Genomic DNA, 25,866 nt, shown 5'->3' with positions numbered 1-25,866 from the left:
ATATTCTGCCAACTACACATCACATATCAGCAGCTAACTAAGCTAAAGCTAGGCTAACTAGCTGCTACACAGTGACATGTAGTCAACTTTACACTCAGTTTCAATGAGGGGGCTTCCAGAGTGATTAGAACATGGAGTTAAGAAAGATCAAGGACCAGGTAGTAAATAAAACTTAACGGTTGAACTCACAGTACTTTTGTTTAAAACACTGCTGGCTAGTCACGTTTGCGACATGTCGAGCAAAGTTGGCTACAAGGCTAACGTTAGTTAATGTTGCAGATTATTCGCCATGCAAGACTAGAAGTTTCACTTTGATGTTGGATGTTTAAATGTTGTGATTCGCCTCGCGTTAGACCCGATCATTAGGGTCTTTGGGCTCCCTGGTACACGGAGTCCAAACCCTTCCAAACTTTTTGATCTTTACATGGATCCACATTCCTCTTCTGTGTGCGTTTGATTTTACGTTACATGTGAAAGACAAAGCTTGCAAAGTCATTGCAACATTGTTTAAATATCAGTTTAAAGTGCAGGAGCTTTGCGTGATGCAAACAAGTAACGTTCTTTAGTCAAATAAATGCCAATTCAATACAAATGCTTTAAGTTGTACGTGGTGTCCTTATCTTTACTCAAGCAGGTTGCATCATTACAAGCAACATATTGTTCTCAAGACAATATAAGAGACAAATCTCTGACAGTGTCTCAAAGCTTACTACACAAGACAAGTGTTAGGTTTAAATGTGCACCCTGTGGGAAGTTGTTCTCTCTCTTTATACTTTAGCCTGGTCATACCCTCTCTGGTTGCTTCTTTTAGTGAGGAACTTGCATGTCTTAGTCTTAGTTTAGGTAATCAGGATTCATTCAGTCAAAGGTAACATGATCAAATTCAGCATTATGAAACATAGGGGAATGATAACATTGTGCATGATCAGAGGAGTTTCCCTTACACTCTTTACTCATGTAACACATTTTTTTGGCATCTCAGCAAAGGCGTCAATGTATTTATGATCACAGTGGGTTTTTAAACAAGTGTTCTGATGAGAGCTGTTCAGTTGAAACTGTTTAATAGCTGCTTCTATGTGTTTTGTTGCTGTGTGCAAAACTATTATCACAGAAAACATAATGACCTGAATCTCATTTTGAATGTCACATCTCTCTGTCAGTCTCCATTGGTCCAGGCTATCTTCAACCGGAACGCAGAAGAAGTGACATTTTTGTTGAACCATAATGAAGATATCAATTCACTGGTAACGTTTTGGGGGATGTTTTGCAAATTCAGCTGTCAAATTTTCATGCATTATATTATTAAGCTATTTATTGAGCTTGTGCAAATGGTTCAGCTGCATCTCTGATGTCGTCTACGCACCGTGGCTTTCTTGGTTGTCAGCACAGCTTCTCTTTAATTGTCAATTTAATCTTGTGTATGTTTTTTGGTTACTGCTAGTTAATAACAAAAATGTCAATCAAATATTCTGGGCATTAGTTGAAGAAAGATGAAAGTGCACGTGAACTGCGCAAACATTTGGAGTCACAATATAACCAAAAATATTGAATGTAAAGCTGATAAAATAGAGGAACATTTGTTTTTCTCTCCTCTCAGGACCAAGACCAAAGCACACCACTTCATGCTGCTGCTTATATGGGCGATGTCCGCACTATGGACCTACTTATTACTTCAGGTAGAAAATCCATTTAATCTCACTTTGAAATATGTCGGAGTAAGTGGAAAGCTTATCATCAACTACATACACATGAGTTTTTTTTAATCAATCAGCCTTTCTAGTAATTATGTCAATGAGTCAATCAAGTGCAGAGGGACTGAACGTTATCCAAACACTCATAAATGAATGACTCACTCTGTTTCTGCTTTCTGTCACAGGAGCGAATGTCAACGCTAAGGACGAGGGTTTGCTGACTCCTTTACATCGAGCAGCTGCCTCTCGAAATGAAGTATGCTACTATCTCAAAACACAGAGGGAGGAGGAGCTTTCTCAGGACTTAACCACCAGCTTGTAACGTCTTTGAGTTTTGTGTTTTTCCTCAGAAAGCCGTGGAGCTGCTACTGATGCACAGAGCAAAGGTCAACACACAGGACAAGCACTGGCATACACCTTTACACATGGCAGCTTCAAAGTGGGCCACAGGCTGCGCTAAGGCTCTGATACCACATGTGTGCAGTCTGGATGTTGCCGACAGGGTGGGAAGGACGCCGCTGCATCATGCAGCGCACAGCGGTCATGGAGAGGTAACGGTGATAGTATTAATCAAAGTCTTCCTCCTGATATAAAATTAAACATTAAAGCTATATGTTTGATGCTGAAAAGAAGATTTGCTTTAGGAAAGTGAATGATGACTGTGGGAAGCTTTCTTGTGTTTTGGCAGTTGTTGCAGCACTATGGGAAAAGGCATTTGTCTAATAATATATTAACCGAGATTCACACAATATTTGCTCCTCTGTGTAGCCGAAATATAACCAGAGCCCCGTTTTAGTAAGTGTTCAAGGATGTTGTGAGAGTCTTGTCAAGACAAAAGACACAATCCATTGGACTGTAGGTATCGATAGAAACAAATTGAGCTGATAGACACAATGGTTGACCCGCTTGTTATGTTCCTGCAGATGGTAAACCTGCTCCTGAGCAAAGGTGCCAATGTGAGTGCCAAAGATGAGACGGAAAGGCAGGCGATCCACTGGGCTGCATACCTTGGTGAGTGGTGTCATTCTCTTGGGAAACACAAACATGTTAACGGCGGATGTCTGTCGTTAAGTACACAATAATATACAATAAGAAACAAGCAAATAACAAACTAACAACCACCCAACAAACAATTAAGTGAATACATTATTTATTAACTATATAACATACAATTGTATGCTTGTTTGGGATAGAGTGATGAGGGATTAAACAAAAGGTATATAATGCATGCGTATATTGTGTTTGTGGACTGAAAACAATAATATGAGCATTGAACATCACACCACATGCAGAAATTATTAATTTTTCAGAAAAAAACTCAAGCAAAAGGTTATTTCTCTGAGGAACAATAATTAAATATCAACCTGTGTTTACAGGGAATGTGTCTCTTTGATTATATGGTTGAAACTAAAGTTATGATACAATTTGAAGAGACTAGGGCTGCAACTAACGAATATTTTAAATATCGATTCATCTGTAGATCATTTTCTTGTTTAATCGATTAGTTATTTGGTCTAATAGATGTCGACTCGAGTTTCCCAAAGCCCAAGATGACGTCCTCAAATGTCTTGTTTTGTCCACGACTGAAGAAAGATATTACGCTAACTGTCACAGAGGAGGAAAGAGACCAGAAAGTATTCACGTTTAAGAAGCTGGAATAAGAGAATTTAGACTTTTTTTCCTCAAGCAAATACACAATTAATTGAATATCAAAATAGGTGCTGACTAATTTAATAGTTGGCAACTATTTGATTAATCGTCGCAGCTCTAAAATGGACTCGTACCAAAAATGTTAACAATATATGACTGGCGTGGCTTATCAGCACAGCCTCAGTCTATTTAAGTTAGACTGGTCGTTGACAAAAAAAGTCTATCTTAACAGGGTACAAATTCTCTTCTACACTAACCGTGCTACATTCTGCAAACAGGAGAGATTTGTGTGCTGTGATGTGCGTGCAGAGACTTGTAGTAAATGTTAAGCTCTTTTTTCAGGACATGTGGAGGTTGTGAAGCTGCTGGTGTCTCACAGTGCGGATGTGATCTGCAAAGACAAACGTGGTTACAGTCCGCTCCATGCTGCAGCTGCCAATGGACAGTTAGACGTGGTCAAATATCTATTGAGGCTGGTGGTGGAGGTAAAGTGGCTATAAGGAAACTCAAATCCTAATACATTATTACAGCTGTCATGTGTTGTCTGTACTGTCTGTTCGGCTACAACGGGTTTGGTAGATTTGTATACAATTGTCTTTGCTTTAAAGTCAGAACCAAGATGTCGGGAAACATCCTGCTCAATTACAGAAACCCAGCAGTCTGTAGTTTCACGTGGTTTGATATAAGATTAGTCCTCAAAAACATGGTATCCTGCAGAGCTCCAGCCTTGGTTTCATGTTGGTCCTGGATCATGTCACTAATCATGCTGCAGCCTCATCAGCAATGTGTCTTTTGCTGATGTTACCAAAATCTGCTCACAGCTGAAGCTAATATTAGTTTGAAAATCTCTTGACACTGATAATGAACTTCAGTGTATACTCATCGCTTGTTTTCCTCCTCCGTGTCTCAGATTGATGAACCGAACAATTTTGGGAACACAGCGCTCCACATGGCCTGTCACACGGGGCAGGACGCTGTGGCCACTGAGCTGGTGAACTGTGGCGCCAACATCAATCAGCCCAACCACCACGGCAGCATGCCGCTGCACCTGTCTGCCGCCTCCTCCAGCGGGGTGCTGTGTCTCGAGCTGCTCATCAACAACGGGGCTGACGTCAACGTGCAGGTAAAGAGATCGTTTTTTATTGAGTGGAGTTGAAAAGAACAATAAGAAGAAATCATTATTTCATAATTCATTTTTAATGAAAAATGTGCAGATTATCATAATTTATGTAAGTCTTTTAACTAAACATGTCGTTTTACTTTTTCTCTGTTTAACAGAATAAAGAAGGGAAGAGTCCTCTGCATGTTGCTGCTATGTACGGGCGCTTCACAGGCTCCCAGATTCTGATCCAAAATGGTAGCGCATTTACATCCCCCCCCCCTTCATCGTCTTGTAACACATGATTGATTCTGAAAAAGTGAAATTGTGCCCTCCCAGTATATTCTGACTTATTAAGATATCAGAGCACGTCCTCAATTCCCATCTTGTCTCTGTGCACAGGGGGGGAGATTGACTGTGCTGATATGTTTGGAAACACTCCTCTTCACGTCGCTGCCAGATATGGTCAGGAGTTGCTTATCAGCACTCTGCTGACAAACGGTGCTGATAAGACCAGGTAAGACCGGCCAAACCAGTCTTTTTGCAGCTACGCTGCAAGAGAAAAGCATTGTTACACATGCATGCAGACTCAATCGTTACACGTGATCCTGTTATATTCTGCTTCCTCTTGACACAATATTAAGAAGCAAACTCACTGTCGATACTTCAATATCTAAACCAACAAATTCCAATTTTATACGGAAAGTTATTCCCACCTCAGCACACACTAAAGTAAATCATCTTTGTATTTATCTTTAAAGACAGGGGATTCATGGGATGCTTCCGCTGCATTTGGCGGCGCTCTACGGTTTTCCAGACTGTTGTCGAAAGTTACTGTCCAATGGTGAGAATCTGTTTGAGCCATCCTGCCCTTTTTTTTTACATTTTAATAAATGACACAACTCAAAATGTTTCCACTTAACAAATCGTTATTGTTGGTTGTGTATCTTTCAGGCCAGTTTTACATCCTGCCGTCTCAGGTGCCGTCAGCTGGGGATGATATAAACATTTTAGACGACCACGGAAGGACCTGTCTGCATGCAGCTGCCTCTGGAGGGTGAGCGTGCACACGCACACACACACACACACACACACACACACACACACACACACACACACAATTGTACAATCAATTGTAAAGCTTAAATCCCATCTTACTGTTTTACTGTCAGTATTTGTTTCTTCACTTCTGGTTCATTTTTGTCAATGAATACAAACAATAAATCCAATTTGATATGGTAAGAAAATGCAGTAATATATTATACACTATAATTTAGCATTTTGAAAGCATTATATGTTCAAATGTCGTGTCTTTTCTTGAAACACTGCTGACTACTTATTTCCTCTCGTGACAGAAATGTTGACTGTCTGAACTTGCTGTTGAATAGTGCCGCTGCTGAACTGGATGCTAAAGATCATTTGGGAAGGTAAGCCGTGCTGAATACCTTGAACTAAGACTTTCGACTCTGCTTTGCTGTTACCTGATGACACAGCTGTTCCCTGTTGCACCTTGCAGATCTGCTTTGCACTATGCTGCAGCTAACGGGAACAGCCAATGCTCAATCTCCCTGGTGAGAGCCGGCGCTGAGGTCAATGAGCTGGATCTGACGGGCTGCAGCCCTCTGCACTACACTGCTGCTTCACACACCTTTTGTGGGTGAGAGAGAGCGTTTACTGTCAGTTTAATTTCTAACTCATTTCACTCTGCAAGGACAACATCCTGTGAACGGTTTGTTTGTTAATCTCGAGTTCATTCAAGACAGTTTTTAAAGAGACTTTCTTTCCACTGAAGGGAAACAAACCCTGAGCCCGACCACTGTGATGAAAAGCAACAGGAAGCCTCTCTGTAAGACCCCTCTCTGTATCATATCACACACATTCTTAATCATGAAGTAGATACACTTTTATCTTTACAATAGGTTCTATTGTGCAAAAAGAATGTAAAAGAGCAAAACAAAGATCAGGAAAAAGTTACAATGAAATCTGTGCAACTATGAGATCAAATAAAAAAAAAATCAGACCTGTATTATGTTGGATGATAACATTTGTAAACTCTTTGGACACTCCAAAAAAATATTTAAATACCAATACACACAATAACAATACACAGAAGAGCCATGTTTCATTTAACAGAATCCCTAATGCATTTCCCAAAGACATTGAGAAGTGAATGTTTATAAAATAATTTTTCTTTGATAAATTCTTGTTGCTGGAAGAAGAATAAAACCCAGACAGGATTGTTAATGTTGTGCTCTGTGTGTTCAGGTGTTTAGACTTCTTGCTTGACAACGGAGCAAACCCAACCCTGAAGAACAGTAAGGGTTACAGTGCCGTCCACTATGCAGCAGCTTATGGGAACAAACAGCACCTCGAACTGGTCAGTGGTGTCTTTGATTTTGATTTTTTTTTTCCCTTTTTAAATCAATTGCCAGATACGACCAGTTTAACTTCTTTTTTTCTTGCAGCTCCTGGAGATCTCGTTCAACTGTCTAGAAGAGGTTGAGAGTAATATTCCAGTCAGTCCTTTGCACTTAGCTGTGAGTAGCACACGATGGCAATTATTACACTGGTAAAGACCTGACTTTTACATGAAGACCACATGTTTACAAGCCTTTGACTCTACTGTTATTGTTCATTTTGCTGTTACAGGCGTATTATGGTCACTGTGAGGCACTGCGCTTGCTTTGTGAGACGTTAGTGAGTCTGGATGTGCGGGACATTGAGGGCAGAACTGCCCTCCACCTGGCTGCTCAGAGAGGTTTTGCCACGTGTGTGGAGGTGCTGCTGAAGCATCAAGCCTCCTACACACTGAAGGAGCACAAGCACAAGTGGACGGCTCTCCATGCTGCAGGTGTGTGTGTGTGTTTTTGTACAAGTATACAGTATCAATTTGGTTTTAGTGTTGTGTTGAAGATTTGATGGACACTGTTATGAGAACAAACCATAATGTTTTATAGTTGAGAAGTTTTTAGTTTTCATTTTAAAATGATGTTATTACTTTATCATCTATGTAATTATTCTCTGAACTGATATTTTTTTGACTTGACAGTTTCTTTTTACTTTGTCCCGCTGTACAGCTGCTGAGGGCCAAATGGACTGTCTGCTTTTATTGGTCAGCGGAGAACAAAGTGCCGACATCATCGACAGTCCAGATACACAGGGACAGTGAGTCACCTCCTAGTTTATACTCTGATTTTGTTATTATTGGTTAATTAGGTAAACACCTGACATGTGCAGCATTGCTGTTAATTTGAGATTAAAATAATGTGTCTTGTTGTGACATGAAAGAATATAAAATACTGTTGAATGCTGTGTAAAATGATTAATACAATGTTTCAAAAGTAGTATAAAGCAATGACTTGAGGTGCTGCTGGTTACAGACAGAGGTGTAGGAGTCAGAGAGAGAACTTATAAATTACCCACTCAGCACCCAAACAAATACTAAAAATAGATTAGATTTACCGTCCCTCTCGCTCCCACTGCCTTTACACATCCGTGGCCTTTCCCCTGTTCAGTGTACGAGCATGAACTGTCGCTGATTGGCTGGAATGGATTAGCAGACCGTGAGGAGATGTTCGTTAAATGTAACATTAAGTGTATTGAATTAGAATCCCTGACACTTTTTCTCTGAAAGCTGCAGACTTGTATTGCAGTCGGGTCACTCGACCCACCCTGAAAATCCAACCAATTTATATTTTTCTGACACGACCAGAGAATTATCTTCACAGCAGTCAATTCTTCTTCCTCTGATTTATTTTTTGTCGAATGCAGGACGGCTCTCATGCTGGCAGCTCTGGGCCGTCACACAGACTGTGTCCACATCCTGTTGGAGAAAGGAGCAAAGGCAGATGCTGCAGACAAAAAGGACTTCACTGCATTACACAGAGCTGTAAGTGTACTTGCTGTACTTCAGTGCGTACATGTTCCATGTCACTTAATGTCCCTTTACAGAGTCCTGGGTTTTCCGGAATGTTTTTTTTTTTTTTTGTCTCTTAAATCATATTTTGTGTCCTCCTGCTGCAGGCCATTTTGGGCAGTCAGGACTGTGTATCTGCTCTGTTGGAGCATGGGGCCTCTCCTCTGTGTAGAAATTATCAGGGAAGGACCCCGCTGCACATCGTAGCGTCCCGCGGACACACGGAGCTACTTCGGACTTTGCTAAAGGCTGCTATGAAAGCTGACCCTCTGGACTCCATATTGGACTTCAGAGGCTACACACCCACCCACTGGGCTGCCCACCACGGTGAGACAGCAGGGCAAGAATTCATGTTGTAATTCTTAAGTAATTCTAACAAATGACTTGTTTGGTTTAGTAATGAATAGAGAAAACATGGACATGAATACAGATAGAACTTGGTGACAAAAACATGTATGAATGGATATTTCTTTATAGCCGCACCAGCGCAGTCTCTCAATAGTTTTTATCCATAGCATTATTTTAGCTTTTGACTCATTTCTTTTAGATTAAAGCTGCTACAAGGAACTTTCATTTGTGTTTATTGTGGTGGTCCCTGTGGACAAAAGCACTGAGCTTCCCTGCTAATGGTCTGTAGCTACCATACCAGAATTAAGAATATCCACCACCACTATATAGGAATTGCCAATCTTCCCACTGATGTACTCCATTGCTTATGTCGGTCGTATAGTGGCTTCAGTATTACATTGAGTCTGTTTCATAACCAGTTAAAAGTTCCTTGTAGTAGCTTTAAACACTTGCCTGTCTTGTTGAACACTTGCATAATGAGATACTGTACTACCATCATTTTTACAAAGATTTGAATATTAATCATTTGTCCATTTGTGTCCTGTGTCTGTAGGCCGTGAAGGATGTTTACACATTTTACTTGAAAACAAACTTTTTAGCAACCAGGAGGGAAATCTCTTCACCGCATTGCACTGTGCTCTGTGAGTACTGTAGTAAAAGTATATACATGCATATGTTTATTATATAATAAAAACAATACATGTAATGCTGTGCGTGTCCTCTTTCCTACGCAGAGTTAATGGACACGATGTTGCTGCTGGACTTCTGGTGAAGACCGTCGATCCAAAACGTGTTAACGTTAGCGATGCCAAAGGAAGGTGGGTTCTGCTCTGAGCTCTACTTATCATAACAGATCTATTAAGTTGCATATGTGTATGTATAAGCATTAGTTGTTCGTACATATGAAACTTAACCTCTTATTGCCGTCTATTTGATCCATTTGCTTTTATACAAATAAAAGGTAATGATATTGTATGATGTGTAAAATATTGTCATTAAAAACTTATTTAATCCAAACCTCAAATGTTCTCTGTAACATTTATGTAAACTTGCAAGATTTTTTTTTATCTTGAGGGGTACAAGAAAGACCTTTTCGTAGCATGCAGAAATATGTCAATTAAGCTTTTCATGTCTATGTTATTTGAGTGCAGGACGGCGCTGCATGCAGCTGCTTATTCAGGAAATGTTGCTGGGCTCCAGCTGGTCCTGGCCCAGGGAGCGGAAGTCAATGCTGTGGATCATTGTGGATGCTCTGCTTTGATGGTTGCTGCTGACTGTGGACAGACTATGGCTGTTGGTATGTGATTGAAATTCATGTGGTCAGTGTCTTTAAAATGTGTCACCCTTACACCTGGAAAACCATAAAACACATCAGGACCATTTTTTATTATTTTATTTTATATATATATATATTATATTATATATATTTTATAATATATATTTTTATTTCATACTTGATGAGTTGAGAATGTCTCCTTTTTGGACATGCAAACTGTTGTTGTGACCCTCATAGTCCTCCCGAACCTTTTAATTCACCGTATAGTTCTACTTCCCTCTTGCACTGATTATGTTTGAAATCTAAAGGTACTAGTTCATTGTGAAAGATGTCTTATTTTCTGCATTTCAGAGTTCTTGCTCCACAAAGCGAAGCCTGACCTGACCCTGGTGGATGTCAATAATAACACTGCCCTTCACTTAGCCTGCAGCAAGGTCACATACACATACACAACTGCATGTACTGCATGCATGCAGTGGCACAGTCATAACGTATGCATGTGTGTAGCACACATGCATGTAAAAATGCTGTGCTATAACATTTCATGGTGTACATTTTACAAAATAATTCAAATTAAAGAAAAGATTTTATTACATTTCCAGGAAGTTTGTTCTAAGTGATAACGTGCTTTATCAATATTGTCCAAATGTGTTTCACTCTGCAGGGTCATGAGATGTGTGCTCTGTTGATCCTCGGAGAGATCAGCGACTGCTCCCTCATAAATGCGACAAACGGCGCTCTCCAAATGTGAGTTGTCTTAAAAGAGCTCGTCGTCCATGCTGTCAATTAAGAATACAAACTAATCAAAACTGTGAAATGTTGAAAATACGAATAAAGCAAATCAACCAGTATGGATTCTGAAGTTTAGTATTTAGACACATTATGCATTCAAAGAATATATTTTAGTGAAATGTACTGAATGTGTTGCTAGATAGATTATGCAGCTTAATGGTGCATTCAAATATCTGTGTTTTCTATCAGAACTGTAACCTGGAAAAAGGATCAAACGGGTACAATGAAAATTTAGACAAGGAAGTCTTAACATTGTGAGAAAAAACTCGTAACGTAGAATGCATTTCTTTTTCAAATGTATTATTGAAAGTAAATGCATTGTGATGATGCTGGTGAATATTTTTCCTAAGTTATGACTGAATATCAATAGTAGGTTTTGTATCTTAAGAAGGCACCCTGATCTCAACGAGAAGAACGTTTTCCATGTTTACAGTATTGACTCGACTGCCATTGGCATCAGTAACACTGCATGAGATTTTATTTTATATACCGTACATGGGTTATTAAAGAGATATCTTTCTCTCTCATGCAGGCCACTTCACATTGCAGCAAGGAAAGGCCTGGCAACGGTAGTGCAGGTGTTATTGAGCCGAGGAGCTGCAGTCATGGCTGTAGACGAGGAAGGTAAGCAGGAATAATTATATTTCTATGATACAATATCAAAGCGGTCCGTGTTTCCTGTCAAAAATCGTTCCTGAGGGGCACTGTAGGATACCTCTTCCCTGATGTCCCTCTGCAGGCCACACTCCGGCTCTGGCCTGTGCCCCAAACAAGAACGTGGCAGACTGCCTGGCGCTGATCCTCTCCACCATGAAGCCTTTCCCCCCCAGAGAGGCCGGCGCTGGTACGGCCTCCCACTTCAACCCCATCCTGAAGAAGTACTGCATTGCAGCCCCCTGCGGGTCCGGCGGTAACCTGTGTACCGCCTAACTCGAGGTGCCGCTCTGTGGGCCTGCCTGGGTGTTTGACAGAGTGAAATTTCATCCCAGTGTAGCCCAAAGTGTCCACGCATACACGTCTTCAGGAACATGTGTGGTCATGCATAGCTTCTTCTCTTGCGTGTGGTGACATTTATACACGTGTCCTATGCAGCTGCATGCACACCATGTGCTCATGCACCAGTAGCATCGATTGCTTCTTTGAAATCTAGTCTTACACACTACTATTAGCAGGCCACTTAGATTATCTTCTCCGTCATGAGTTGAGTTTAGCACACATATAGTTATTTTAATGAAGTACTAACTATTGTAAAAATAATGGAAGTTTTAACATGAGCACTCTACACAAGCCTCTCCACTTGAAACCCGTCCGCTGTCAGTATTGGCTTAATTTCTCATTAACCAGCAAAGCCTGAAATTATCCATGTTCGTCTTCAGCTGATGCAAGTGCAAGAATACTCGGATGATGTGAGTGTTTGTTTTACGTATGCGTGTGCCTGCAAGAGCTATTTTGCATAATAGACATTGTTTCATAATATACTTGTTTAAAAATATCTAACGGGTGCTTTAAACCTTTTATGCAATTAATAAGACTATTTTTCTATCCTGTCCAGAGTGTAGCAGACAGTTCACTGATATAAATGACCTTATTATTCAAAATATGATCATGATTTAAAATGTTACATTTCAGTTTAGTTAACTCAAAAGCATGTGTGTAGTAGTAGTTATACAGTTTACAGAGTCTAGTATAACATTGATGTGTGTTATCTTGAAGATCCCAAATGATTGAGAATCAACCTCAGGTCACTGCGTACTGTACTGTGGGTGCAATAAAAAGTACATTTTGAGCTGCATGTATCATGACGGATATATTACAGTAGTATCATAATTTCGGTTTAACGAGCCAGAGAATATAACAAACAACTGAAAGGTCAAATACATAAATAGAATATGTGTTGATATGAACAGTTTCCAAGCACAGGAAAATAAACTGATCTTTCAGTCTCTGAGCGTTAAAGTCTTTAGCAAATGTATCTTTTCTCTACATCTGCGACTAAAGATTTATTTCATTTTTGATCAAACGGTTGATTATAATTTTTTTATAATAATGATTCAGAACACAGCGAAAGTTTCAAGAGCCCAAGCTGACGTATTTATTTTGCTTGTTTTTTTTCTGATCAGCAGTCTGAAACCCAAAGATATTTAATTTTCGCAGCAAATCTATCGCGGTTAAGAAGCTGAATCCAGAAAATATCAAATGACAGTTTTGCTTGATGAATTTGTAAAATTGTAATTATTAACGGTCAATTCATTTTCCGTTGATCAACCAGTCAATTGATTGTTTCAGCGCCAAGTTTTACTTTTGCTGTCGCTGTAATGTTGTCAGTGTGCATTGAAATGAAACGTCCGATGCTGCTCACATCTGAAGCCACTAACGATCTCTGTGAAACACCAGAAATGGAAATAATTATGTGTGTCTAGTAAATTTGTCACATAATTTATGATAAAGAGAAGAAAAATGGAAAACGCCCACATAATTAAGTTTTCTTTTTTATCATTTTCACTTTAGCACAATGGTACAAAGATGTCACTGCATCTGTCTCTTTAAAGATAATGTTTTTAAAAATGGAGTTTTGCATTTAATGTTGATCTTTTTACAGTTTGAAAACTGTATCCACACACGGACTTCGATATTTTCCCCTTTTGCTAATTGATTTTATTTTTCCCGAGCAATACTTGTTGTGTCGTCTTAAAATGGCTTTAAACTATTTGCACTCTGACATGAAAGTTTACATTTTACAGTAAGATTTCCATCTTAGGTTTATGCAAATATGTAAAATGTGAAAGTGCATTTTACAACTTTTGACTTTAGAAATAACAAACACTAGAATCCAATTCAGTTTGAGTGTGTCCTTGTTTCATTTGGATGAAATTACTGGGAGAAAATGGTTTGACATTTCTAAACACACGTTTCAGTGAAATGTTTGGAAAAATGTTTGTCTTTAGGAAGTGCTCTGTTGCAGCTTTCCATGTGAAAAAACTGTGTCCTCTGTATAATTTACTGAGATTTCAGGGTGTAACTCCCAACTTGAATGCTCTGTGATCTAGTTGTGGATGGCCTTCACATGGGAGAAAACCAATAAATCGCTACAACGAAGAAGGTTTTTCTTGTAATTTATTTCTATTTCCCGTTTGAGTTACATGAGTTTTTGCACAATGTTGATTTCAAGCATCACTACACTCTGCTAACTGACATCTGAACAAGGCTGTCCTGCAGCTGTACAAGCAAATTAGTGAATCACTTTCAAAATGCTTGAAAAAGAAAATTGCAGCAGTTCATTTTACATAGTTGTTTGTCTGACGAGTGAGACCATAATTTGTGTTACAGGCTAAACTGTTTTGTAACTCACACACCGGTCAATCCGTAATGGTTGAGAATATCTGACAATGTATGCATTAGGTAGTGGTTTTACTAAATGTATGTCTTATTGAATGAGCTCATAGATAATAAAGAAGGATTGGTGTTTATTTCAGCCGACGTGACACTGAAGGAATGCACTGACACCAGGTGACATGAAAGTAACACAAGAAACCAGCTTACGGGGCATGTAAACAAAGAAACCACTTTGATGTATTCAACAACTGAGTTGTTGAATACATTTGCAAGGTACAAATATATAAAACAGCAAACGCTTAAGGCTACAAATAAAATACCTAGAGGAATGACCCCGTTTGGACACTACGTTTAGTGAAAAGTGCAAATAAAACATGAGAATATTTGCCATATTCCAACAAGATGTATTGGAATAATATATTGTATTATTACAATAAATCAATAATTAGCAGAGAAGTTCAAACTTGAGTGTTTGGGACCCCGGAATATATTTTATACTGTTATATTAAATGTGAAGTCAGAAAGACAGAACCAGACGTGATATACTTTTTTTATTTAACTTTAATGAGGTAACGTTATTCAAAATATGTTCAGGAAAGGAGAAAATATGTATCCTGTAGTTCCTGCTGGTCGCTGATAGGGGGCGATAAAGGTCGCTGATTATTTACAGCCTCTATAAATAAAACCGCCTTGTCCCCTCCCGGCTGCCGTCGCTGTTTCGGGCTCCGCCACTGAACGACAGTGGCCCATCTAATACCGACAGCTAGCTATCTGTGTCAAAGATGGCGAACGTGGTGCTGGAGTTTAAGGCTTCTGCCGGTGACTCCGAGCCGCAGAGTCGTCCTATCCTCATCATCGGACAGCAGACCAACCTGCAGACAGTCGCATGGAGCCAAATCAAAGGAAAACTGCAACCGGTCATTAGCAAAGAGGTAACGTTAATATCGTGAATTAAAAAAAGCTATTGTTTAGTGACAGCTAATGTTAGCGCTATGCTAACCCAAGTGAGCGCTGTTTAACACCACTAGCGTTAGCTAAATTAATTTAACACATTAACGACACATGAACACCATTAACGTTAGCTAGCTAGCTCACGTAAAGTAGCTCTAGGTGTATACGTTGTAATATCGTATCTGCTACTTAACTGATAGTTAATTAGCTTATCACGGCGCAATGTAGCGTTATTTTTTTTTTAACTGTTAAGGTTTGAATTTTCCGTTTCCTGGCGGTAAGATGGTTATTGGCTATATTATTGTTTGGCTATTAGCGTAATTTAAAGTCTTAAACTGTGTGGCATCCTGTCCATGTAACTTACCCTAACTTGTTCATTAAGGTTAATCAGACTCTGCCTAAATACTCTTTTCTCACGGTATCTAATGGAGCTGTAAGCAGTGTGTTGTACAGGGTCGTGCAAAGATGGCAGCCTGTACATAAAGAGAGACTTGAGTCTGAGAGGTCAAGGAAAGAGCTTTTCAATGTCCTCTGACAATGATTAACCAACGCGATTGTTCTCCCTATGATGGTCAAAGGTCTTTGCCATACTTAAGCTGGTAATTGGTACACTGTCTGCAAACTCGGGTGAACCTTGAAAGAATCTAATTTTTAAAACTCGTCATTGTTCACTCGCATTCCATCTGCAGCCACACATTTGAGATGCAAACGGGTTTGCTTGATATGTGATTCAAACAAATCAGTTAAAGCAGTTGAATTTTCTGTCATTTGGAACAAGTGTTTCTGCTCTGCTCCACAGTGAATCTAAAATGTCCGTTTTTGTTTCATGTTTTCTCAGATCTGGCAGGCCGCTCTCAGTGCTTTGAACCCAAACCCCACGGACAGCTGCCCTCTGTACCTCAACCATGCTGTGGTGGCGGCTCTTCCCTCACGGGTCACCAGGCACAACAGCCAGTCTTCTGCCCACTTTGTGTCCCGTCTGGTGCGCTCCTGCCTTCCTGGAGGGAACAACCGCTGCATTGTGGTCAGTATTGTAACACAATAGTTAATAGATGTGTCCACCTCCTTCAGGAGCACTTCTAGCGGCAGAACAGATGGGGCGACCATCCCTTCTATGACTCCTTCTGGGAGTCCTATGGCACTTAAATCTGGGTCATTAAGTGGAAGGACCTCTTGTGTGACCAAGTGGCTGATATGAGTGTTTCTTTCATTTCCAGATGGTGTGTGAGCGTTCAGAAGTGTTCGCGTCCTCCTGTGCCATAGCCAGAGCTTTCCCCATCTTCTCTCGCCGCTCCTCATCTTCTCGTAGGGCTGAGAAGAAACACGTCACTGTGGAGATCGTGATTGTCGGGCAAGAGAGCAGTTCTCTTGGTGTCACGGAACTTAAGGTCTGTGTTTATACATTTTTGTAACAAATTTTCAGGGCCTTTAAGACGCTACTTAGAAATAGCATGTTTTTAAACCTCTGTGGTTCATGTTAGCTGCAGTCTGTTGTGGCTGAAAGCTTTTCTTTTGTTCAGTGTCTCTCCAACGCCGCTCACGGAGTGCGGATGGCAGCTCGGATTGTGGACACGCCATGCAATGAGATGAATACAGATCACTTCCTAGCTGTAAGTGAAACTATTTCTCTTTTGTAAATGTTGTTGAATCTACTACAGTCACATGGTCCCAGTTATTTTGCTGCAGCCCCCTGTCACAGACCATCATTGCTGTTTCAGGAGATCAAGGCTGTGGGAAGTGAACTTGGAATAACTCCAGTGATCATTCGTGGAGAGGAGCTGAAAAAGAGAGGATTTGGAGGTAGTGTGTCTGTAGATGTCTCCCTTATGACTGTGAATATTTTGACAACTCTCCTTTTGAATAACTGATTCAGATTTACTGTAAGTGACCTTTTTGTCACTTAAAGAGGAGAATGCAGCTAATTTAGATTTGTTGCTCAAAATGTGTATTTTCCTGTGAGCTGCCTGTTACTGTGGCTAGATGGCTGCAATTTTGCAACAATTAACTTAAAAACTCAATATTCCGTACCTAAATACACATATTTATTTACTACTTTATTCTGGCAATTTATCTTCAGCAATCAATAAAAGTGTAACGAACATAGACATTAATTATCTTTGCATAGGCCTGAAATCATAACTCACAGTGATTTTATTACACTTTGCGTTGACATTTTAGTTAAAGACTATTTAAATTATAGACTAAAAATTATTTATAAAATACTTATGTTCAATATTGGGAAAACCAAATGCCTTTTTATAGAGCGATAAGCATGTATATCCACAAACATTCAAGAGATGACAAATCCTAAGATTGATCATTGGTAGTTTGGATTATTTATGTTTTCTCTCTCTGTACCCTGTCAGGTATTTATGGAGTTGGCAAGGCGGCCGAGCATCCTCCTGCATTAGCAGTCCTGAGCCACAAACCAGAGGGTGCGACCCAAACCATTGCATGGGTGGGCAAGGGCATCGTGTACGACACTGGAGGACTCAGCATCAAGGGAAAGGTATGTTTCCTCTGGAGAAGTGATGGTAACTATTGTGCATCATAAAAGGTTTTGTCATGCTAATGTCTTGGGAAAATCTTTGCAGTAATTATCTATTTCATTTAAAGTTTTAGCTTACGCCACACAACATCTTCCATGTTCACCGGCAGTACCACAACATGGCCAGCTCCACAAGATGCTTTGGCCCGTTCACTGTACACCTTTCAGACTGAACTCTGCAGTTGTATTGGTGATCATCGAACATGCACGTTGTGACACAACTGATCTGTTCATCTTTAAGCCTATTCTCAGTAATCTTTTAACACGTAGTTGCCGTTGCATGCAAGTGTCATGCACGAATAGAAAGGTTGACATGTGTGTCGACCCGTGAGGGGTGATCCGTACGGATCAATAAAACCAGTACACTACAAACCAGCTGGTAAAGCTTTCTGACTGTAAATATGTGGGCTGCTGGGTCACTGTCCTGGTCAGTGCATGCTAGAGGTGCAGCACTGGAGTCACATCAAAGATGAAATTACCTTCCATCACATGTAAATATGTTTTTTGCTTTTTTTTTTATCTAGACCTCAATGCCAGGGATGAAGAGAGACTGCGGTGGAGCTGCGGCCATTTTGGGAGCTTTCAGCGCTACTGTTAAACAGGTGAGCTTTTGGGTTATCCCTCAGCAGCTGCCACCTCTGATTCTCTGCAGAAGAGAGTTGTTTTAATCAGACTTCCTCTGTTGGCTCCAGGGCTTTAAGGACAACCTCCATGCTGTGTTCTGCCTAGCGGAGAATTCAGTTGGGCCCACAGCCACACGACCTGATGATATCCACACTCTCTACTCTGGAAAGTGAGACTCTCTCTTTGATGATGATGATGCTAAATCAACAGGAATGAATGTGGGCAGTGGTATAAAAAGCATTTCTGTGTTTTTATAATCTCAAGGACTGTGGAGATCAACAACACTGATGCAGAGGGCCGGCTGGTGCTGGCTGATGGAGTGGTGTACGCCAGCAAAGACCTGGCAGCTGATATTATTCTGGACATGGCCACACTGACGGGGGCACAGGTGGGTGACAGACTGTTGTAATATTTGTCAACACACCCCGTGAAGGGACCAGAAGCAACTACAAATGTAGCCTTCTAACAGGTATCTTCTCTGTATCTAAAACGTCTTTTTTGTGTCTGTTGTCCAGGGGATCTCCACGGGGAAGTACCACGCAGCAGTGATGACCAACAATGAGCAGTGGGAGGTTGCGTGTGTGCGCGCCGGCCGCAGCAGCGGAGATCTAGCTCACCCTCTGGTCTACTGCCCCGAGCTGCACTTCAGCGAGTTCACCTCGGCCTTGGCTGACATGAAGAACTCTGTGGCAGTAAGTGACGAACTACAAGTTCATCAAAACCAAATGCTTAAACAAGGCCGGCTCGCCTGTTTGATGATTAGATAGAATGAAGAAGACATTTCGATCACTTTCAGTCCTAATCACTGTCGGCAGGTACCACTGGTAGACAGGTGAGGGGGCGCTTGTTGTCCGCCTGCTGATACATTTACAAGATTTTTAAGAAATGTTTGCAAATTAAGCTGGACAGCAGTTAGACGACATATGGACAGATTTGTTTCAACTTGTGTAGCCGAAGGTTACATTGCACCTCTTCTTTATGATGGTAAAGAAATAATAACATGAAGGCTCCTTTTTAGACAACAACTTTATTACTCCGACCTTGTCAACAACCGCACATCACTGCTTCGTTCCTTCCGTTGCACCCTTCACAATAAAAGAGGCGACTCATCAGAATAGCTTACAGTTGCTTGAAACAATTCGCTAATAGCCAAGCTAACGGGCTGTGCTAGAGGTAGATGAGAGACTGTGGACACAGCAGATTCAAATATCGTTTTTCGTCATGTTTACATCACGATTATGCTTGTTGAGAAATGCTTCAGAGTGATAATTAATACTACGGTATTTTTTTATGAAGATTAAATTCTTCGTTCAGCCCTACTTTACTGACACTTTATTGTAATTGTAGCTCAGTGTACCTGCATCGCTCTTATCTTGTGCACATTTTGCTTGAGTTGCTGAGGTTTGTCATCCTTTTCTTGTTTCTGCAGGACCGGGAGAACGCCCAGAGCTCCTGTGCCGGCCTCTTTATTGGTTCCCACCTGGGCTTTGATTGGCCGGGTGTCTGGGTCCATGTTGACATCGCCTCTCCTGTCCATGCTGTGAGTAACTACTTCTCAAAGGTGTAAACTCACTGTGACGGTTAACAAACACACCTTACGTCTAATTGTCTCAAATCTAAGGAGTATAACTTAACACACAATTTAATGGAACATGTTGACTAGTACCAGAGACTCAGTAAGCTGAAAGAAGAGTCAGCAGAATGTGTGAGGAAGTTGGCAACAACACCGCTATAAAGCCTAACATCCCATCTAGATTTGACTAAAACTCGTGTAGATCATTAAAGGATGGGTCCACCGTGTTTCTAGTTGGTCTGGTGAGAATAAACAGGTGCCAACATGAACACTAAAACAAGTTTTTCTTGCTGTAATCATTCTCCTGTTCATACGTGATGCAGAACAAACTCCACAATGTTTGCTCTGTGCAGAAAAGTCTACACTGTTTGTACAGAAACCAGCTGCCAGTAACAAATATAGAAACCCCAACTTCCTCGTCCCTTTATGAAACTTTAAAGAAGGAAAAAGCAGCGTGACTGTTACTCATTACACCTCATGTATACTTATAAATCACAGAAATCATTTGACAACTTCCCTATAGTAACGCTTTTGAGCATCGGGTTTTAGAACAAACATCGTCTCATGTTTCAGTCACATTAGTTCTGAATGATAACTTTAAAAGATAACTGCAGGGTAAGTTTACAGTCGTGCTTGAATGTGACCCGTGTTTTTTTTGTCTGTGCAGGGAGAGCGTGCCACAGGGTTTGGCGTTGCTTTGCTGATGGCCCTGTTTGGTCAGGCATCAGATGACTCCATGCTGAACCAGGTGTCTCCTCTGGGCGCAGCCACCAACATGTCTGGAGACCAGATGGAGCGTGACTGCAAGAGGCGAAGACTGGTGTAGAACCCTCCAACGGTTTACTTCCCTACACTGACCGCTCCGCTTGCCAGACTGTTGAAGAAAGTGCTCGTCCAGTTAATTCAAACATTTTAAACTGTGATCCAACTCCCTGTGTTTGATAAATCTCACTGAATAAATTGGTCAATCATCAGAGAACCAGGTGTGTTGTGTTTTTATGAAAAGCTAGTTTTCTTTTTTTGGTAACCACTGCACTCTGTTTTCACACTGCGTATAGTTTGATTGTGTGATCTCTGGACCAAACTGAAGTGCTTACTGCAGGGTTTTTTTCACATTGGTGGCAGATGAGTAATTGACGGGCAATGCCACATATGCTTTGTCAGCACAAAATACACATACTGACTGTGAATTCAAGTAGTAGACAGATTCCAGCTCAAGTATGATGTTATTCCACCCTTGTGACAATCATCTTGTCCTTTTTAAATAAAGGCGGCGTCATCTGACCTCTGAGGGCTGCAGAGTAGCCTTTTGGAGACATCGGCTGAGAGACTCAGTTAGCCGTTCAGGGAAAAGCATTTAAGTGGACCTTAAATTCAGACATTTTTTATCTGTTTCCTAGGTCAAGAATGAACTAACTAACTCAGAGCTGTATTGCAGGCACCTACATAATTAAACAATTTTGGGGGTTTTAAGACTGTTTGAAATGTGTACTATCGGGGATAAAAGGCTTATCGCACAAAAACAGCTGTGAACTGTGATAAGGGCCACAGTTCATGAACATCACTCATGTAACACTGATGGTTCACTCAAACTGCAGTGGCTTTGCAACAAATTACAAGACAACGATGCAATATGTTGCATTATATTGGATTTTATGTGTATTTTCATTATTCTGGTCCCCATTCTTGAAATGTGTTATGGGTGTTCAGAAGTTTTATTCTTTATTAATGCAAAAAAACATGTCTTGTGGAGAAAAGAATCTTTCAAAATTCCAAGTCAAACTAAATTTTATTTGATTGCCTTTACAGGACAGATTGTCTGTGGGTTTCCTCTTCACTGAGAGGTGTACTTGTGACTTCCTTGTAAAACATGTGATTTATTGGTCACATGACTATCTTCATTGACTTTCCCCGTAGAAACTCCAGTGTTCAGGCTGCCTCTGCTACCAACAGACCCTCATCGACGTTACTTAGATTAGTAAAAGGTTTAAAGCCTGCTCGGTGCTAAAGATGTCTCCAACGGCTTTACTGGTCCTGTTTTCGGTCGTGCTGTCCGGTGTGAGTGCCGGTGTGTTTTTCAACCAGAAGCAGCCGTGTTACGTCCGCACACCGAAAGGAAACAACTTCGGACTGAAGTAAGTAAACATGTTTGTGTTTTTAAAAGACAAGGTTATGAAGAATCAACTTGTTAGCTCCGGGAAAAAGTCTATTTTATGTAACAGTTAGCGAGCTAACGTTAGCTGTAGATAGCCGTTAACGTCAGTTGATCAAGTAACTGGAGTTAAAGAGTTTTGGTTTAGTGTTATTACATTGTTGTATCTGTTAAGACTTGTGGTTAAATGAAAGAAACGGAACGATATAGTTACGCCTTCAGGATTGTCTTGTTATTGCTGTATAAATCACGTTATTACTCTCTATACATCACGTTATTACTCAAATCACGGGGCTTAGTGAACTACACTTTGAGGAAACAGAGTCAACACTGACTCATTGTCATAAAGACTGCATTGGTAAAAAGATACAAAGCACAATATATCACATTTAATGTTAACTAATACATTATGTTTTTTTGTGCAATTTATATCCCAACATGCTGTTTTAAAGCTATTCAGTTTTGTATATGACCAGTGAGTCATATGGTGAAGAATGCTCACGTTTTCAAGATAAATATCAGGATTAGCTTTGGATTTTAATGTTTATATTTTTTAAATCATTTAAATAAACCAGCATTGGGTGTGTTGCTGCTTCAGAACTAATGTACGTATCACCTGTCCGTCCACAGGACCGCTCCTAGTCCTCATGAGTATTTGAACATCTCTGAATTGCCCAAATCCTGGGACTGGAGGAACATCAACGGTACCAACTTTGTGAGCACAACCCGCAACCAGCACATCCCCCAGTACTGTGGCTCCTGCTGGGCCCATGGCAGCACTAGTGCGATGGCAGGTAAGAATCAGCATGCCCGTTGCGGACTTCTACACATGTAATCATTGTGGTTTGGTGACGGTGTAGAACCGCAGGTCCTCACATGACTCGTCACACGGGTTTTATTGGAGTTCCACTTTCTCTTTGCACAGAAATGAGAACTAAGTCGTCGAGGTATCTTTATGTCTCAGCACCAGCTGCAGTCGTGGGTGGAGGGTATATCACGTCTACTTGCACTCAACGCTGGACTGATTTTGGTGTTCTCAGGAATGCCTTTTATGTCATAAAAGAGTGCTAGTAAAGTATGTCATAAAGAACTTCAAAATAAGTCACAGTATAGTATGCCAAAAACACTTGTCACTTGTATAGTATGGCATAGAAAATGTCATTAATAGTCATAATGTAGTATAACATAAATTAGTCAGAGTATGCCATAACATGTTATGAATAAATCACATTATTGTCATAAAGTATCTAAAAACAAAAACTGAAAGTATAGTATTCCATACAAATGTAAGGGAAAAGTCATCGTATAGTAACTCATTAAATAGTCATAACAAAAGTCATAGTATTGTTTGTCACAAAAAGCCATAAAATTGTCGTATAGTATAACGATTTTATGAAAAAGTCAGAAGTAAGATATGTCATAAAAGTCATATTATAATATATTATCTAAATGTCATGAGAAAAGTCATAAAATATTTCATTGAAAGTCAGATTATAGAGAGTATAGTATGCCATAAAAAGTCATAGTAAAGTGTAAAAAAAAACACAAGTAATAATATACTATGTAATTTAAAAGTCATAGTATTTTTTTATTTTATTTACTATTTTATTTTAAGTGTCATAAAAATAGCCATAAAAGGTCACGGTATAGTACATCATAAAAATGTCATAGTAAAGTTTGTCATTAAAATGTGATGATAATGCAATAAAAGTCATGGTGTGCCATAAAAATCACAACAAAGTCATGAAAATGTCATCACATAGTATCCCATTAAAAAAATGAATCTCTGGGTTTCCTCTCTCACCAGATCGCATCAACATTAAGAGAAATGGAGCGTGGCCATCGGCCTATCTCTCTGTCCAGAACGTGATCGACTGCGGTGACGCCGGCACTTGTCACGGAGGAGATCACAGCGGCGTTTGGGAGTACGCCAACACACACGGGATCCCAGACGAGACCTGCAACAACTACCAGGCTAAAGACCAGAGTACGTGTACTTCAGTGCACACAGTCATGGTTACAATCACTCACCGTGTCTTATTCTGTGATACGTTCTGTGTCCCTCTCCAAAGAATGCGCTACTTTCAATCAATGTGGCACCTGCACCACCTTTGGAGTGTGCAACATTGTGAAGAACTACACCCTGTGGAAAGTGGGAGATTTCGGAGCTGTGAGCGGGAGGGAGAAGATGATGGCAGAGATCTATGCTAGAGGACCAATCAGGTTTGCACCTTTTTTTTTGTGTAGAGCAGCAGCAGGCAGCCGCTCTGGTACTTATTTGTTAGACTGCTGTGGAACATTTGATGAATCGTATATATATCCACGTCTTCATTCCACAGCAGCTCTACACTTTCTGATTTCACTAATTGTTTCACCTTCACCCAGAGGAGGCGAGTAATCTGTGATGTTTTGTTTTCTCCAGCTGTGGGATTATGGCCACAGACAAGCTGGATGCCTACACCGGAGGTGTCTACTCTGAATATCAGGAGGATCCTTCCATCAATCATATTGTGTCTGTAGCAGGATGGGGCGTGGAGAACGGGGAAGAATACTGGGTTGTACGCAATTCCTGGGGAGAGCCATGGGTAAGTCTTTATCGAACAGAGAATTTAGCAATGGCTGTCGGCTCTATAGTCAAAATGAATACCCTGCTTCCTGAATAATAATATTGTAATTCCCTAAGTAAGAGGGGACATCTTCAAATTCATTGTTGTTCAACGAATAGTCCCAAAACCCAAAGTTATTTAACTTACAATCAAATATAAAACAAAGACAACCAGCAAATCCTCACAATGTAGCCTTCGCTAAGCCCAGGTGCTAATCCATCAAGCTATCAGAGCTACGATAGCATAGAGCCCACACTGCCACTAATTGCACTCCCTGAATGAATATTATCACATTTGTTTTGAAATAGCAGAAAAGCAATTTCAAAGAGAAGCTACTTTAACGCTAGTTAATGATATGCTAACGTACTCTGCTCATGTTAACGCAGAAACTTATATCTCCTTTGTTAAAACGTTAAACGCTGGTACACTGAACCATTACTAGCTCGAAATCCATAAAACCAGCCTGAAAAATGAAGAAACCGATTGCTAGGCGTCTATGGAGCAGAGCCATAAAGCTGTCGGTGCTGGCAGATAGTCTGCTACGATTGGCCGGTCTGCATTCGAAGGGCGGGAACGTTTGGCCCTTTGGCTTGAAAAAAATGATTCAATTACGATTAATTGTTTATCACAATAGTTGTTGATTCATTCCCCCAGGGTGAGAAGGGATGGCTCAGGATTGTGACCAGCGCCTACAAAGGAGGAAGTGGAAGCACATACAACCTGGCGTTGGAGGAGGACTGCATGTACGGAGACCCAGTGGTCCCCAAGGCCTACCTGTAGAGGAGAGCAGCACCCACAGCGGCAGAAGACACTCTTCATGTCTTCCTGTCTCGGGCAGAGAGACACTTTCTCTTTGTAAAATGTTGAAAAGGGAATACGATTTTACTCTCAGAGATCTATTTTTTGACACGTGTAATTAAAAGGGTCAAATCAGACCCTGCTTGAATCAATGCAAATATTCAGCTTTTTGTAGATCACATTTTTCAATGCAAACTGACTCAGCCAAAGAAGAGTTTATAATCAGTCCTACACTGCTGTGACACTGACTGTCTTCAGTGTGTGGTGTCTATTGTGTTGACAGTATTGCACCACACCGTTAGGAAACAAATATCAACTTTAAAGTGTGCCTTACATGCACTGGCAGCTGAATACAAACTGTTATTTCCTTTTTGTGTTCACACTTATCTACACATCAGACATTCTGGAAAAATTGCAATCTTTGTTTTGTTGTTTTAAATTGTGCAAATAAACACAACACTTAAAAAGTGACGCTCGCTCCGCACAAAACCTGTCCTTTGAGTACGAAT

General features: G+C 40.4%; 3 protein-coding genes across 3 annotated transcripts; all 3 read left to right on the top strand.

Moving 5' to 3' along the window:
* The first annotated feature begins 27 nt into the window (after window positions 1-27).
* Window positions 28-13,857, top strand: ankrd52b (ankyrin repeat domain 52b). The gene is made up of 28 exons (XM_079157048.1): window positions 28-158; window positions 1,161-1,244; window positions 1,598-1,676; window positions 1,877-1,947; window positions 2,042-2,242; window positions 2,615-2,702; window positions 3,684-3,826; window positions 4,252-4,464; window positions 4,620-4,698; window positions 4,843-4,957; window positions 5,202-5,284; window positions 5,395-5,497; window positions 5,796-5,867; window positions 5,957-6,097; window positions 6,233-6,286; window positions 6,706-6,817; window positions 6,906-6,977; window positions 7,090-7,291; window positions 7,518-7,605; window positions 8,212-8,329; window positions 8,464-8,683; window positions 9,258-9,345; window positions 9,439-9,522; window positions 9,856-10,001; window positions 10,332-10,414; window positions 10,645-10,727; window positions 11,305-11,396; window positions 11,512-13,857. The coding sequence occupies exons 1-28, from the start codon at window positions 132-134 to the stop codon at window positions 11,700-11,702; spliced, it is 3,132 nt and encodes a 1,043-aa protein (XP_079013174.1). The 5' UTR covers window positions 28-131; the 3' UTR covers window positions 11,703-13,857.
* A 1,004-nt stretch (window positions 13,858-14,861) lies between these two features.
* Window positions 14,862-20,780, top strand: npepl1 (aminopeptidase like 1). The gene is made up of 12 exons (XM_079156449.1): window positions 14,862-15,037; window positions 15,895-16,080; window positions 16,274-16,444; window positions 16,577-16,666; window positions 16,775-16,856; window positions 17,423-17,565; window positions 18,129-18,206; window positions 18,297-18,397; window positions 18,493-18,616; window positions 18,744-18,920; window positions 19,658-19,768; window positions 20,469-20,780. The coding sequence occupies exons 1-12, from the start codon at window positions 14,888-14,890 to the stop codon at window positions 20,625-20,627; spliced, it is 1,572 nt and encodes a 523-aa protein (XP_079012575.1). The 5' UTR covers window positions 14,862-14,887; the 3' UTR covers window positions 20,628-20,780.
* Window positions 20,781-21,700: 920 nt separating this feature from the next.
* Window positions 21,701-25,828, top strand: ctsz (cathepsin Z). Its single transcript, XM_079156843.1, has 6 exons — window positions 21,701-21,936; window positions 22,584-22,747; window positions 23,761-23,940; window positions 24,026-24,176; window positions 24,376-24,538; window positions 25,214-25,828. Exons 1-6 carry the CDS (start codon window positions 21,812-21,814, stop codon window positions 25,337-25,339), a joined length of 909 nt encoding a protein of 302 aa, XP_079012969.1. The 5' UTR covers window positions 21,701-21,811; the 3' UTR covers window positions 25,340-25,828.
* Window positions 25,829-25,866: the final 38 nt, after the last annotated feature.

The sequence above is a fragment of the Pholis gunnellus genome (genome assembly GCF_910591455.1).
Source record: "Pholis gunnellus genome assembly, chromosome: 3".
Taxonomy (NCBI): domain Eukaryota; kingdom Metazoa; phylum Chordata; class Actinopteri; order Perciformes; family Pholidae; genus Pholis; species Pholis gunnellus.
The sequence above is the reverse complement of the archived record's forward strand: the minus strand, read 5'-3'. Positions and strand labels throughout refer to the sequence as shown.